This window comes from Antennarius striatus, chromosome 9 (genome assembly GCF_040054535.1).
Source record: "Antennarius striatus isolate MH-2024 chromosome 9, ASM4005453v1, whole genome shotgun sequence".
NCBI classification, from domain to species: Eukaryota; Metazoa; Chordata; class Actinopteri; order Lophiiformes; family Antennariidae; genus Antennarius; species Antennarius striatus.
This window is the reverse complement of record NC_090784.1, coordinates 23,687,598-23,704,024: the sequence shown is the minus strand read 5'-3', so window position 1 is coordinate 23,704,024 and position 16,427 is coordinate 23,687,598. Positions and strand designations below refer to the sequence as shown.

The 16,427-nt window shown below is 45.4% G+C and overlaps 1 protein-coding gene across 1 annotated transcript; it reads left to right on the top strand.

Annotated features, from left to right (window-relative positions):
- The first annotated feature begins 4,246 nt into the window (after positions 1–4,246).
- On the top strand, positions 4,247–9,190 carry LOC137601870 (cortexin-3). Its single transcript, XM_068324325.1, has 2 exons — positions 4,247–4,623; positions 7,374–9,190. The coding sequence occupies exon 2, from the start codon at positions 7,466–7,468 to the stop codon at positions 7,715–7,717; it is 252 nt and encodes an 83-aa protein (XP_068180426.1). The 5' UTR covers positions 4,247–4,623; positions 7,374–7,465; the 3' UTR covers positions 7,718–9,190.
- The last annotated feature ends 7,237 nt before the right edge of the window (positions 9,191–16,427 follow it).

The following is a 16,427-nucleotide window of genomic DNA, read 5'->3' as shown; positions in this document are numbered from 1 at the left end:
ATTTCGCATTTAATGGAAATAAATAAAAAGAAAATCTTTTTAAATCTCATTTATTTACTTATTAACTAACTTATTTATTTATTTATTTATTTATTTATTTATTTATTTATTTATTTATTTATTTATGTTGATTCACCCGATCCAGATTTCAATCTTTTGCATCTGTGTAGTTATTGTGCTAAGAACAAATTTTAAAAAAAATTGTAACACAACGTTCATAATAGTAATTATTTTACTTTATTTTATTATTATTTATACATTTTTATTTTAATTGGATTTTATTTTATTCATATTTTTATTTTTTATTTATTTATTTATGTTGCACATTGCAGTGGACTCGATCTGATCCCACTCATTTTCAAGTTTCAAGTTTTAAAGTTTATTTATTCTTTTATAGCCCAGATTCACAAACAATGTCTCAAAGGGCTTTACAATCTGCACATGGACGATATCCCTCTGACCTCTGTGTCCTGTAGCAGTACGACCCTCACATCGGATAAGGAACAACTCCCCCCAAAACCCTTTTAACAGGGGAAAAAATGGATGGGAGAAACCTCAGGAAGACTAGAGGAGGGACCCCTCTTCCAGGAGTGGACAGACGAAGCAATAGATACCGCATGTACAGATTAACAACACAATAATAATAACAGTAACAATAATAGTAACAATAAATGTATAACAAAGGCATGCCGATCCATCCAGTAGAGCGAGTCACCACCAGCCGATGAAGCACACAGAGGTCACCGATCAGAGGATCACCACTCTGAGGACAGACCAGACAGTGCCTAAGTCATTCAGCTCAAAAAAGTTATAGTTTAAGGTTACTCTGGCAAAACCCCAAAACCACAGCAGAACCAAATGAGGCAGAACCAGCACTCCCCTAGTGGATGGTGAAACAGGACCACTGTACAGCTTGTGCTATCGCCAGCCATGGAAGCAGACAGAGGTAGCCGATTGCCGAATGATCCACCACACAAAGAGAGAGAACAGCAGAAGAAGGGAGAGAGACAGAGAGAACAGGGGGAGAGTGGTGCTAGAGGGACCAGAATAGCAGAGGATTAATGGGAGGCAGGGGCCTAACTAAGAAATCCTATGACTCGTCGGCAGGACTAGGCTAAACCTAAACATTGAGACCGCCACCCCCGATATTACCTATATGTTAGGTCGAACAGATATGTTTTGAGTCTAGATTTAAAGACATTTACAGATTCAGACTGTCTAATATTTATAGGGAGGTTATTCCACAAGAAAGGGGCACGATAGGAGAAGGCCCTCTGGCCAGCTGACTTCTTTTTAAATCTAGGAACACACAAGAGACCAGTATTCTGAGAGCGGAGAGCCCTAGTCGGCGTATAAGGTTTAACAAGATCAGACAGATAGGTTGGAGCAAGCCCATTAATGCTTTTGTATGTTAATAAGAGTACCTTAAAATCGGATCTAACATGAATCGGGAGCCAGTGTAATGCAGCCAAAACTGGGGTGATATGGTCAGATTTCCTAGTTTTAGTTAATATTCTTGCTGCTGTGTTCTGAACCATCTGAAGGCCCCTAGTTCTAGACCGAGGCAACCCTGATAACAGAACATTACAATAGTCAAGTCTAGAGGACACAAAGGCATGAATCAAATTTCTGCATCAGCCATGGCTAAAGAGGACCTAATTTTGGAAATATTACGTAGATGAAAGAAGGCGATCTTTGTCACCTCTTTAATATGCTGGTCAAAGGCAAGAGTTGAATCTAACGTTACTCCAAGGTTCTTGACTGTTGAACTTTGGGTTAATAAACAGTTATCTACAGTTATCTCGTTGAAATTGGTTTATATGTCGCGCAGGGCCAATGATTAACATTTCAGTTTTGTCTGGGTTTAGGAGCAAGAAATTACTGGACATCCAACTATTCACAGCAGAAAGACAGGCCTCTAGTTTAATTAATTCAGATCGATCATCTGCTTTTATGGGCATATAAAGTTGTGTGTCATCCGCATAACAGTGGAAACTTATTCCAAAGCTGCGTATAATTTGACCAAGAGGTGCAACATACAGGGAGAATAGTAGAGGACCAAGGACAGACCCCTGAGGTACGCCATATTTGACGTCGGAGAAGGCAGAAGTTTTATTATTGTAGGAGACACATTGTGTCCTACCAGATAAGATTTTAACCAAGCACGAGCTAACTCAGACACCAAACTGTCTCTCCAGTTGGTCAAGGAGTATACAGTGATCTATAGTGTCAAACGCTGCACTAAGATCCAAAAGTAGGAGAACAGAAGTGGCATCAGAGTCCAGATTTAATAGGAGATCATTTACAACTTTGGTTAGTGCTGTTTCAGTGGAATGGCGGGCTCAAAAAGCTGACTGGAATGGTTCAAAAAGATTCCAAAGGAAGCATCAGTTTTTTTAAACCTCCTTCGAGTATAAGACAGTGGTGGCGGCGGCTGATGGCTCCGCTGAGACAGATGATGCTGATCAAGTGACGATGAAGGTGGAGAACAGACTGAAGGAACCGTTTAGACAGAACCCTGCATTTAGTTTGTCAGAACCATCGTCTGGTTGGATTTTCCTGCCGCTCGCTTCGTCACAGCAGGTGAGCTTTCCAAAATAAAAGCATGACTAACCGGCTGAGAGGCTTCAGGTGACGGCTGTCAAGTGGCTGGCATGAATTCAGAGCTGCCCCCCCCCCCACTGTAAGCCTATTAAGATGACAACATGTGTGATTGGTGCATGTCAGAGGTCACGTGATCTCTGTGGCGTTACCCTGGCAGCCAGAGGCAGATGTTGTCCAGGAGGAATTTATAAAGGAATTAAATCAGTAATGAAATTAATCCAGCAGCTCCGCTCATCTGTTAACGTCAGAAAAACATGAGTGGTCATTCATCAACTTCTGAGTGGTTTCATTCTCTTTTTTCATTCTTCTAATTTGAGTCTAAATTGGTAGAAATGATTAATTTCTGTAATTTCATTCCAATCTTTCATTTTAATCATCGAAGATTTAGAGAATTTAAATTCTAAATTCTAATTCTATATCTGCTCCAAAACTCCGACACGCTGCTCACCACTGTCTCTAATCCCTCCATCACCACTGTCTCTAATCCCTCCATCACCACTGTCTCTAATCCCTCCATCACCACTGTCTCTAATCCCTCCATCACCACTGTCTCTAATCCCTCCATCACCACTGTCTCTAATCCCTCCATCACCACTGTCTCTAATCCCTCCATCACCACTGTCTCTAATCCCTCCATCACCACTGTCTCTAATCCCTCCATCACCACTGTCTCTAATCCCTCCATCACCACTGTCTCTATCCGTCACCACTGTCTCTATCCATCACCTCTGTCTCTAATCTAATTCGTCAGATTTCAGATTAAATGTGTGAACGGATTTTATTTTCTTCAGGTTAAAGATAGACATCAAGTGAATTGAACGGACTTCCTGTTTGTTCACTTGTAGTTCCGGTTAACGTCCACTAGATGGCGGCGCTGCGCAATTTTTTCCTCCCGACGACTCGCTGTGGACATTATGTAACCACAGCCCCCCCCCGACACACACACACACACACACACACACACACACACACACACACACACACACACACACACACACACACTCACACACACACACACACACACACACACTCACACACACACACACACACACACACACACACACACACACACACACACACACACACACACACACACACACACACGTTCTCTGACCGTCATCTCAAGCAGAAAACACGCGTCACGGGGGGGCTCCTCGGACTGTCACCCTGACAGACGTGTGTGTGTGTGTGTGTGTGTGTGTGTGTGTGTGTGTGTGTGTGTGTGTGTGTGTGTGTGTGTGTGTGTGTGTGTGTGTGTGTGTGTGTGTGTGTGTGTGTGTGTGTGTGTGTGTGTGTGTGTGTGTGTGTGTGTGTGTTTACTCCACCTGATTGCATTCTAAAACCTATCACTGGATATTCTGCAGAATCACGTCACAAACAACAACAAACAACAACAACAGCTGCAGTGTGTGTCTGCAGCTGAAGCCCTCAAAGCGGGTTGGAGTGGGGGGGGGGGTCACCCCGGGGGGTCACCCCGGGGGGGCACCCCCGCGTGTCTCCAGGTTGAATCCAAACACTTCTTCTTCTTCTTCTCAGCATCCTTGTTTTTTTCAGATTTAAAAGATTTAAAATCTGCTTCCGGTCTGAACACGCCCCCCCCCACCCGCCCCGACAACTTTCCACGCGCGCGGGTGATCGTGAGACGCTCTCGCGCTCCCTTCACTCCTCCTCCGTCACGGAGTCGCGCGACACGCGTTTACATTACATTAACGTTTCTTTTCGCAGATCCGCGCGAGCCACACCTTAACCCCCCCCCCCCCCCCGCCACCTGGAGGATTGCTATGGCAACAGGTTGCCCCTGGCGACGGGGTACCACTACATCGGCGCGCGCGAGTCTGAGGGGCTGAGCGGCGCGTGACGAACACACCGGAGCAGGAGAGGTCCTCCCGCCGTCGGCCCGACACACACGACCCCCCCCGCCTGGCGTGAGGAGCCCCCCCGGTCCACGGACGCGTTTCTGCACCCGCCGGGATGGAGAGCCGCCGCCGCTGACGGACCCCCCCACACCGGTAACAACAGGTCGGTGGTGCGTTCAGGTTCACCTTCACCTCTCCGGGGGGGTTTATTTACCGCGGAAATGGCGGCTGGTCGTCTCGCTGGGGGGGGGGGGGGCGGGTGTGTCCACCTTCACGGTCACGAGTGGATCCGTTAAACCGCATCGCAACGGGGATCCGGTGTGTTTTGTCACCCCCCCTCCACCCCCACCCCAGAACAGCGGCGTGTTTTTCTCTCGGGGGGGGGTGACCGTCAGATTTGGATGTTTTTACCGATTTTCAGCTCAAAATGTGAAATAAAACAATAGAAATAAAGGCGCTAAAAGTGAGCTGTTGTTAAAGAAATACTGTAGTGTGTGTGTGTGTGTGTGTGTGTGTGTGTGTGTGTGTGTGTGTGTGTGTGTGTGTGTGTGTGTGTGTGCGTGTGTGTGTGTGTGTGTGTGTGTGTGTGTGAGTGTGTGTGTGTGTGTGTGCGTGCGTGTGTGTGTGTGTGGATACAGTGGGGAACAGGTCATTTAAATTTTGTGTTATTTTTATTATCTATTTTTTATTATTTTATTATTGTCATTATTTTTTTATTTATATTTAAAAAAAAATTTTTAATTATTATGATTATTTTTTGTGTATTTTTATTTATTTATTTATTTAAATTAATTTCTCATCTCATTATCATAAATTTAAAGGGAAGGTTTTTGTTGTCTGAAGGTTTGAAGAGTTCACAAAGTGTGTGTTTATGTGTGTGTGTGTGGGGGGGGGTCCTGATGGTTTTTTTATGGGGGGGGGTTGTGTGCAAGTGTTACGTGTATGAGTAAACAGCTTGAATGTGTGAGGTTGTGGGTTTGAATCCCATCTGAATCAGAGCTGATTGGATGTTTGTGTCCTGGGGGAGGGGGGGTCAGCCGAGTAGAACTGAAACAAATGCATCTTTTAAACCGAACCAAACCCCCCCCCGGTTTAGATTCTATCCTCGTCTCGGCGTCTCATTGGCTCCTCATGGGTCCACATCCCCACTAAAATAGAACCAGACCCTAAAACCACTTCATCCGTGGGCGTTAACCCACTGGGGGGGTGGGGGGGGGTCCAAAAGCTACAAAATGAACCTGAAAACTCCTGTGAAATGAGAGAAACGACCTTCAGTGTCTCGTATCACCTCAGAGAAGAGACTGTCTGAGGTGGTCCTACAGAAGAACGACTACACACACACACACACACACACACACACACACACACACACACACACACACACACACACATGAGTTGGTGACAAATAGCGATGAACAACCCCCCCCCCCCCCGGCTGCTTCTGGAGTGATAAATTCTGTTTATAGAACCGACAGGCCGACAATCTTCTCCAAATTTAATGTCTTGTTCCTGTTTTTCCTGGAACAAACGATGCTGACGGAGCGCTGCAGGCGTCTCCTGTTCAGCCCCGTTCTACCAGGAAACAAAAAGGTGTTGTGGTTCTGTTGGTGTTGGAATCCGTCGGGGGCGTCGGGAGGGAACCAAACCTGACTAATGACGGACTAATCCCTCTGAGAGGTCGGAGCTGTCTGAGGGTTTGTGTGGATCCAGAGCTGGAGACCAAACATCAGGGTCCTGAACCCTGTCCATGCCCGGGGGGGGATTAGAGACAGTGGTGAGGATTAGAGACAGTGGTGAGGATTAGAGACAGTGGTGAGGACAGTCATGATGGACGGATTAGAGACAGTGGTGCTGAACAGAAGACAGGAAGTGGAGCTAGAGGTAAGGAGATGAAGATGTTGAGGTTCTCTAGGAGTGACCAGATTCATCAGAGGAACAGCCAAGGTGAGATGTTCTGGAGACAAAGTCAGACTGATGGTTCGGACTCGTCCAGAGGAGAGGTGGTGAGGATGTTGGTGAAAGGGTGAAGAGGATGGAGCTACCAGGAAAGAGGGCAAGAGGAGGAGCAAAGAGAAGGTGGATGGACGAAGTGAGTAAGACGTGAGGACAGTCGGTGTTAGAGAGGAGGAGGAAGGACACAGACACACGCCCAAAGGAGAAGAAGAAGGAGATGCAGACGTCCTGAAATGACTGTTTCGTTGGTGTTTTCGTGGTGATGATGTGTTTCTGGATTATTAATCTGGCTCTGGTCGCAGTCGATCCTCAGGGGGAGCAGCGTCACTGCTGTTTCTGCTCTTTTAATTGGATTGGTCAATGTTGCATCAACTCCCCAACAAAGACTCCATCTCTGCACCGTGTTGATATTCACACCGAACCAACCAAAGGCACTTTGAGGCCCCCTCCCCTGCCCTCCCCAGCTGTAGAACACATTACGTGTTTTTATTAGGGAAAGACAGAACCTGGAGATGAGGTGATAGCATCCAGCATCAACGGGTTCGTTCACACCTCCGGGGCCCCCGCGGCTCAAACGCTTGTGAGTGCAGTTTGTGGGCGACAGGATGGATTCTCCACGGAGGTTTCAGAGGAGCAGCTGGCAACATCGCTCTCCTTCCGATAAATACAGAAACGACAAAGCAGCGATTCAACAACCCCCCCACACACACACAAACTGCAGGAATAAATTCAAAGCCCAATGAGTCCTCTGGGTCCTTTTCACCCACAGAATGGGCTTTTCGCCTCGCGTTCCAAAAATAAACTAATCTGAGACTCTTTGTTCGGTTCTTCCCGTCTGGTTAAAGACTTGATTTGAGGCTCTATCTGTTCCGTCGATCGTTAAGCTAATAAATCGGTTTGGTGTTTAATCTGTCAGGAAGCAACCTCCCGTCTAATCCTTCTGTTGGGGTTCTCTCGCAGGTCGGATACGCCCAAAAAAAAGAAAGAAAACCAACTTCCCCTTCAAAACCTGAGCAGCACCCGACTGAGCGCTGGAGCCGAGACGCTCAAGCATGGACGTGCCCAGGATGGCTGAGGGCCTGTTCAGCAGCACGCTGTCCTCGTCGGGTGGCGGCCATCACGTGCCCTCCTACCTGACGCTGGAGCAGAAGGCGGCGTTCATCTTCGTGCTGCTGCTCTTCATCTTCCTGGCGCTCCTCATCGTGCGCTGCTTCCGCATCCTGCTGGACCCCTACCGCAGCATGCCCTCGTCCAACTGGACTGACCACACCGAGAAGGACACGTTCGATTATCGCATCGTCTGAGGGTCCCGGAGGGGGCGGGGCAAAGTTTTCAAGAGAAGATACTAAAAAGAGACGGATTTGATGCTTCTTTGGCCCGAAAAACAAACGACTCCTGATTCGTCGGGAAGACTCAAACTTTTGAAAATTTGGACTTCAGCAGCTTCTCCCTGCCAAAACATCAACTATCAACCATGAAGACGACTGATCGGACCACAGAACGCCCCCCACCCAAGGTCCGGGTGATCCACCAGAACCGGTTACCCATAATTCCCCCTTCCCTGCCAATCGGTTCTCTCGTGGACTACCTCATTCCTCCTCCATCTCATGCGTGGAAGTTTTCTCTCGCGTCTCAGACACAGGGTCGACTATCTTTGTGAGGTCCGAGCTGGTTGGGTAATAACAGTGTTTACATCGTATCTTGTTTACGTACTTAGATTTTTATTGATAATGTAGACAATCAGTGTTCAGAGCAGTTCATGGAAAAAAAAAAGAGACTTTGCAGAATACGTAGTTGAGGTAGTCGGGATCGAGTCGTTTGACCAATAAGAAGCGGGAGAAGACAAATTTATTGCCTTACACGGTTTCCTTGTAGACCAGACAGGAAGTTAACGTAGAAAAACGTCTCCCTTTAGTAAAGTTTTGGAGACTTGTGAGCAGCAAGCAACTACAACTGTTCCATGTGAGGTAAAAAAATATAAAACATTTCATCTTTCCTTCCGGTCCCGGGGGGGGGAGGGGGTCCTGCCCTATCCACGTCTCTAGATGTCAGCAACCAAAAGAGGTATTGAAGAAAAAAAATGTTTACTGTGCTGTACCGTGTGCCTAATTTAAAATAAGAAAAAAACAAGGTTAGATTGACGTTTTAGGAGAAATGGGTTCATATTTTTGTCCGCCAGTGTTTTTTGTGTAGTGCCCAATGTTACGGAAACAGCGTAGTACTGCCTGCGGTCGGCGTATTGACAGTTGGTATGCCGGATCTGCAGAGTGTTGGTGATGCATCTTCACATCCAACCCTTTACGAACTGATGTGGCTCTATATCGGTTGGGCAATTCTTTTCAACTGTGCGCCTTATAGTGTAGAGTGTTTACAGTATCGTAGGTCGCCGAGACACTGGGAATCAGCACTGATGCTCTGTCCTGCACTTCACGGAGATGTCATACACACCCCCCCACCGAAAATAAAAAAGAAGAGGACCAAACCCCTTCCCTGCTCTTGTTCCTGCCGGGACAGGAAGTGACTTTCCTTCCCCTTCCTCTTTTCCGGCGACATGTGATGTTCTTGTGATCTGCTGTGGCCTTTTCCTACATATCGCCGACGCCGCGATGTTGTGCTGATGTGTACCTTTTCTGTTTTTTTTCCGCATGTAGCCTCCTCTCTGCATGATCAATGGTGGAGCGCTTTAATCCTGGTGTTTAGCTGTGGGTCAATTGCTCGAGCAGCTACTTCCTGTCTGTACCGGAGCCGTTTGTTTCGATCCGTTTTCCCCCGCCTGGAGCCGCCGTTTGTTTTCTAATAAAAACCGTCCGAGTGAACGACCGCCTTGTAATGTGTTTCATTTCGTTAGGGTTTTGCTCGCCAGGCGGCGGCGGCCGGTGTTAAGGACAAACAAAAAGCGTATGTGAAACCCCTTCCCTCCCAACCCCCGCCGCCCTTTCTGAGGCGCCCCGGGGCCCCCAATGCATTATTTTTCCTGTTTTATCAGTGACTGGCAGCGGTAGCTGGCAGGTGTCTGGATTGGTTTTCATGTTTGTCTGCCTACACACACACACACATACACACACACACACACACACACACACACACACACACACACACACACACACACACAGTCTCCAGGCCCAGGCTGCTCTTTGAGCCGACACCCTGAGGAACACCACCCAGAATAACAATATTCCCTCCGACTCCGCAGCTTGAGACGTTGATTTGCCATCATCTCCCTGAAAAAACCCGACTTTTCTTCCCTCGTTGGAGCGAAAGGCGAACAGATCAGCCTCTGAATGCGGTGAATCACGCGTTGGCCGCGTGTCACTTAATAATTCTGCTGATATCACACATCCACGGGTTGCTGCTTTTCTTCTTGTTGAGGTTGAAGCGGATCAGAATTCTAAATGTGAGCTGATCCCACGGAGGAGAAAATGTGAAGTCTGTGGCTTCTTGGATTAATATGGATGAGATGAGAAATGTCTACTGGAGTCTGTTTGCTGAAATCTAAAAGTGAATTCAGGGGCGTGGATCTCTGAGTTTATCACATGTTAGCATTATCGTATATAGTAATATACTGTATATCATATACATATATAATATATAAATACATATATAATATACAGGCAAACCTTGGTTTCCGACCACAATTCATTCCTGAAGGCTGTTCGAATTCCGATTTGTTCGAATTCCAAATACGTTTTTCCCGTTACCAGTAATGTAAATGGTTTAATCCGTTCCAAGACGCTAGAAAACTACTTTTTTTCAACCTAATATCCATCCGTTTTCTGCCGCTGTATCCGCGTACTATATGTTATTTCATAATGTCATTTAAGTATCAAATTGTATAGTAATGAAACAGATCAAAGAAATGTAAAAGAAAGAAGCAAACACGAGAAAGAAAGAGAGAAAAATTATCAACTTAATCAGGTTAGCCTGACGGACGAGTTACTGTCATCTTTTGGACAGAAGTTTACGGTACCGTAACTCGTACCGTAGGCAATGGAACGCAAGTTAAGTGAAAAATTATTGAATACAGTAAACTAAAATAAAAAGCACATTACAGTTAAAGCATAAGAACAATAAAGATAAGAATCTTTACCTTTGTGGCGGTGAGCAGTTGGCATATGTGAATGTTGGAGAGGGAGAGGAGGAGGAGGATGGATGTTACTGAGTTTGTTACGCGTTCAACTTCCAAATTTTTGTTCGACTTATAAGACAAAAAAATTCGGAATTTTCTGGTCGAATTCCGATTTTTTCTATGTCTAAAGCGTTCGAAAACCAAGGTTTGCTTGTATATATGATTATAGTAATGAAAAATATGTGGTTATAATGGGAGTCAATTGGACTGTTTTTGACCATTTTAGTTATTGTGTGAGCACAGTGGAAATCTGCTGTTCTGTACACGTCCAATGACAGACATTAAGAAATTTAGAAAATAAAGAGGAAAAAATGTTTTTTTTTATTAAAAAAAATTTTTTTTAAATTATTATTTTTTAAAATTTAATTTAGTTAGCTTTTTAACTGACTGATTTATTGCAAGAGAAACACGTAAAAGCAACAAAAATGTCACTTTTGGGCCCAAACAGTTCCCAGGGGTTAAAGATGCAGCGAGGGCCGACTGGAGGTCCAAACCTCCTCAGTCGACCTCAAACCGTCTCTCACCCAACCCAAAAAAGTTTCACGTTCAGAAATCAGAATCAAATTTGTCAATTTCTGTCTCTGTGATCTCATTAGCTCCCGGCAAAACTGAGATAATCAACCAATCAAAAGAGCCGTTATGGATCAATATCCCAGCCCTGCTTCACGCAACACGACTCATATTCTATAAAAGCAGTGATAATTGAATTATTTTCTTTCTCTGCTGCTAACGCTCACATGAATTTATTTGAATCTCTCACTCCGCCGCCTCGGGTTAATTTAACGGGACGGACGGGAATAGAAACCCGGTGGTGATGGGTAATTGATTTTGGAGAGATTCCTCCTCCAATCGCCCGTCGACTCTTTCCTGGAGACTTCAGGGGAACGTCGGCGCCAAAAGGAGAGACGATTGGTGGGATTATTCCGACCGGTGAATTAATCAGCATTTTGATTGACGGGAGATCGATCAATAAAAAAAAAATCTGCTCCGGACTTTTCAAACATGCTGGCTTCTCTGACGTTCTATTGATTTACACGACATAATCATGGCTCGTAAACGCGTGGGCGGGGTCAAATAAACGAGTCGCTGTCGCCTGACAGATGAGTGGTCGGGAACATTGATCGTAATTTTATTCAAATAAACATTCCGTCTGGTATTTAATAATAATAATACTGATTTAATTATAAAGGATTGATATATATTTCTAGCCAATCAGAGGACAAGAAGATGCGGACACGCCTCCCTTGTCCTGATAAGAGTAGAATTTATGATTCTGTTGTTTCAAACGTCAAAAATTCTTCTTTGTAAGAGACAAACTGTCTTGTCCTGGAAACCAGAACCCTCAGGGTTCATCCTCTGGGGATCACAAACGCCCAACTGCAGTTCCTGCAGTTTCTCCAGACTTGATCAGCTGCAGGCGAAGCTAAAAATAGAAGCGACCATCGATCAAAGCTCGACAACAAGCCTGTCAGAGGAAGAGCTTTCATCCTGTGAAGCCTCCAAACGCTCTGATTTACTTCTTCTTCTTCTAAAGGTGACATTCAATCTGCCAGACGTTCTCAGGCGGGGGCCCTCGGAGCCTCTCGGGTCTCGGGGGGGGCTCGGGTCTCTCTGGGCCAGCCTGGGGGCCTCCGGGAGTCCTCGCTCGACCTTCAACGGTGGAGGAACGAGGCTCGAATTCAAAGTCTGTCGGGTTCAGGTCAGCCTTGAGTCCTCTGAGCGAGGCACAGGCGCCCCGTTGAGACGTCAGACAGCGGCGCTCGCTCAGATCCTCTGCTCACATTTTGAGGGTTTTGGGGCAGAGATGTGAGAAGTAACTCGTTTTTTAGCTCGCCGTCCGTTTAATGACAGTCATTATTGGAGGGAGGCACCGGCGCAGCTGGGGGGTAAACGCTCCCACTGGCGGCGCTCCAAACGGCCGTTTTCCATAAATGATTGTTTAATTAGGACCGGAGTTTATCAGCGTCTAAATACATTAAAAAACAAGCTTATTCACAGGGGGATGGGGGGATTTTCATGCAGGCGGGGGGCCAACAAGGTGGGCACATGAATAAAAAATGATGGTCCTCGATGTTTCCCAGAGACGAGGAGTCAAAGCTAAAGATAAATGTGACTCACAAGTTTTTTCTTTGGGTTTTGGGTCGATTTGAAGCTTTTTTTTTTGTCTCTTATGGACAAAATGACCTTTTTCTCTTCCTTTTAATCATTTATGGCCCCCGCCTGCATCCATCCATCACCCGTCTATTTTTGCTCTTCTTTCATCTGGCTTTAAGATGTTTGTTTCTCGCTGCATCAGGACCGTTTTGTTCTGCAGGAAAGCATCTCTAACGTTTAAAGGTTGGAGCTCTCAGGGCTTTTATCTCGGGGGGGGGGGGGGGGGGGGTGACTCCGTCTTGGGTTTACTGGCAGAAGAAAGTGCACTCAAAGATCCACAAAAATAATACTCTGGGTGGATAAATGTTACCACGGGAACGAGGAAACGTCTCCTCACATCGGACTAGTGGCCTGTTTCCTCCTGTAAGGTTGCAGGTTTGATTCCCGTGAAGCGATAAGACTCCGATCTGGTCCAGATGAGACTGTTTACACGAGAAGATGTAAACAAATAAACAAAGAACAGTAAGCTCTTGTTTACAAACAGGTGCCTTGTTTTTCTAGCTTTAGCCAAGATGCTAACAGAAATGTTTCTATTGGATCAAACAAGAAAACGTCACGACATTAAATTGATTTGACTAAAGCTTTACTGATCAATACAGCAATCCCTCGTTACTCACTGTTTACGAGTTACAGGAACACCTGCAAAAAAGAGAAATAATAAGCGAGGGATTACGGTACTGTATCAGATCAGACACACACACACACACACACACACTCTAGCTGTTCGGTAAACAAAACACCTCAAGGTCACCTGAAGGTCGTCTGAACTCGGATATCTGAGCCTCGCTGTGGTTTGGAGGATCTGTGTGTGTGTGCGTGTGTGTGTGTGTGTGTGTTTAACTACAGGTTAGCATGTTCCTCTGTCCCCATGGCGATGACCCTCCTCCCAGGTCGTCCACCAGACGCCGCCTCGGCAGCAACAACGTCCTTCAGGTAACAACCGCCGCCAAGGACGGCCCCCGCTGCCGGCGCCAGGAAGTTACATCATCTTAAAGTACACTAAGATGTTCTGACGAACACAGATGGGACCGAGATGCTAACGTCGCTAACGCTCTCCAGGGTAGTCGAGATTGAAAAAATGGTGGCTAAGACGTGACGTAGCATTTAGCATGAAACCCTCATTTTATTCTTGGTGTACAGTGATCCCTCGTTACTCACTGTTAACGCGTTCCAGGATCACACGCGAAAAACGAATATAGCGGCAAACTATTTTATCATTTAGGGTAATTTAAACGTTTCTAACCCCCCCCCCCCCGACTGATATTACACCACCTTCTATCTGTATTACCTTTTCCCACTGTTAGTAACGCGGCTGTCTGACAGCGGGAGCTTGAACGGCCACGGAAACCATGGCAACGCCGTGGCGAGTCCGACCGGAGCTTCTCTAGTCACACTCAGAAAACATGGAACGTATTTCTGAAGCCGCGGGGGAACCGAGAAACATCGCCGCCGCCCCCAGCCCCCCACTTTGTCTTCCTTCTCTTTCTGCTTCGGTTAATCTCTCCTTTCTCCTGGCCTCCTAGTCTGTCCGTCTTTCCCCCCCCTGCCTCCCTCCGTCCGTCTGTCCGTCTGGTCGACTCTGATTGGACGGACTGGACTCGGTCATTTCCTGCCTGTCTGTTTGAGCGTCTCCTCGTCTCTCACCTCCTTTCTAACCTTGCACCACTTTGTGTTTCAGGCACTAACAGAAACAGAAGTGACCTGACTTGACTCGCCTCTGCTCGTCTGCCCCCTCCCTCCCTTGTTTGCCTCACCCTCTCGGTTGTCTGTCCCTTTGCTTCATTATCATCCTGTCTCTCTCTCTCACTTCCTGTCTGTCTACTCATCCTTGTCTCCGTCCTGTTTGTCTCTGACATCTCATTCAAAGTCGTGTCTCATCCGACTCCTGTCGGGTCCCCCGCCCTCCCTCCATCCGACCATCGTTAGCTCGGTGTTGTTGGTATCCATGGCGATGGCGGACACCGTTACGACCACCCTGCGGAGACACCCGGACGTCTGCCCGGAGCTTCGTCCGTTAGCGTCCGATGCAGCGTCGACGATCTGGCGCCGGTCTGTCCAGACGCAACGGCGCCCCTAGTGGCAAGAAAAGGAAACATCTGAAAGGCCGACGTGGTAAAAATAAAAATGTAGAAATTTGTGTGTTTCTTTCTCCTAAAGCAAACATTCAAAAATGATTCAGGGTCTTTTTTTTGCATCTGTGGAACCAATGTCATCTGGAACAAATGCATGATTTATGCATGAATTAATTTGTCTAAATTAGACAAATTAAGTCCAAGTTGATGTTTGATCTTTTCTTCCATTACGTTTCCATAAGGGTTTTTAAAATGTGAGCTTCACCATCGCAGACATGCATGTATTAAGATGTATGTGTGAGTAATGAGGCCAGATTAAAGCAGCAACCATAATTTAAAACCCCAGTGAAATGAAGATGGAAGCTGGTTATAAACAATGAAAAGCCGACGAATCAAAGTGGGTTTTGAGGTGAATTTGAAAGCAGCAGCAACAACTCGGCCAAAAGTCAGAGTTCTACACGTTTTAGTAAAGAAATATTTATAAAAGCAGGAGCTGTTCTTCATCTATATTAAATAAATGTCATAATTCAGCTCCTACAGATGTCATCAAGCTGCTCAGATTAATTAAACAAGTGATTATGAGGTAGGAACGTCACATAAATTGTAAATAAAAACCCTCTCACATGCATTGGTTGAGTTTTCAGTGTGATTAAAGATTCAGGACGCCGTCTCCTCCTCGACATCACGCTCTGCGGCTCCTGAATAAAGAAATCTGTCTGATTCGATTTGTGCTTGATCTAGAATTCGTGCATAGAAATGATGTTGCATTAAGAAATTATTGGTAGCAGCTCCATTTTGTGTGAATATTTTAACAGGCTGACATCACGTCCTCTTTGAGAAGCGAGACTTCTAAATTACAGCAGGATTTTATTGATGAACGACGGCCCTCCCGTGTGAGTCAGATTGATTTTAACGCCCTTTATTCGGTTGTCTGTTCTTCATTGAAGATATACGTGCAGGGGGGGTTAAATAAACTGCATTAGTGGTGCACGGCGTGCCTGCAGGCGGTGAATTATAGATGAATGATATATTTAGATATGATAATAAGTTAGATGAGGTGCCTGTGGAAGTTTTTTGAAGAAATCTGGATTTATTTAAGATGCTTGTTTTTTATTACTATAGTACTTAGAAACCATCCACCCTCTGGTTGATGGTTTCTAAATAGGGAGATGTGGGACTTCATCTCTATTTGTTTATTCATTTTTAACTACAGTAAATAAAATTTACATCGAGACTGTCCATGGATGAGCTCTGCCCTGAAGGAAAACCTCTCCAGTTGTACTGTTACGGTCTTAAGGGACGGATAAAACATTTACTGTAAGTTGGGGGTTGAACTAAATAAGTAAGGTGGGTCAGCACTACAAAATGAAACCAAATAATTTTGTGTTTTGTCATTTCCTTCGATATAATAAAAGAAAAACAAAATAGTGTTGGTCAGACAAAATTTATTTGGTGTCATTTGATCAGCCTCAGTTTTTGTATTTAAAGATATTTAATAAATTTCAGTTTTAGATGGAATAATTGCATTGCAATAGAATTATAAACACCATCAAACAATAATTTGTCAATGAATGAAACACAATATTGCTGACATTTTTCCTACAGATAACGTAATTTATTTTTCCTTCTGTGAACAGAGAAAAAAAATATTATATTAAAATT

Bases quoted from the DNA above. Each gene is read 5' to 3' on its own strand.
- LOC137601870 (XM_068324325.1), top strand. From the start codon at position 7,466: ATGGACGTGCCCAGGATGGCTGAGGGCCTGTTCAGCAGCACGCTGTCC.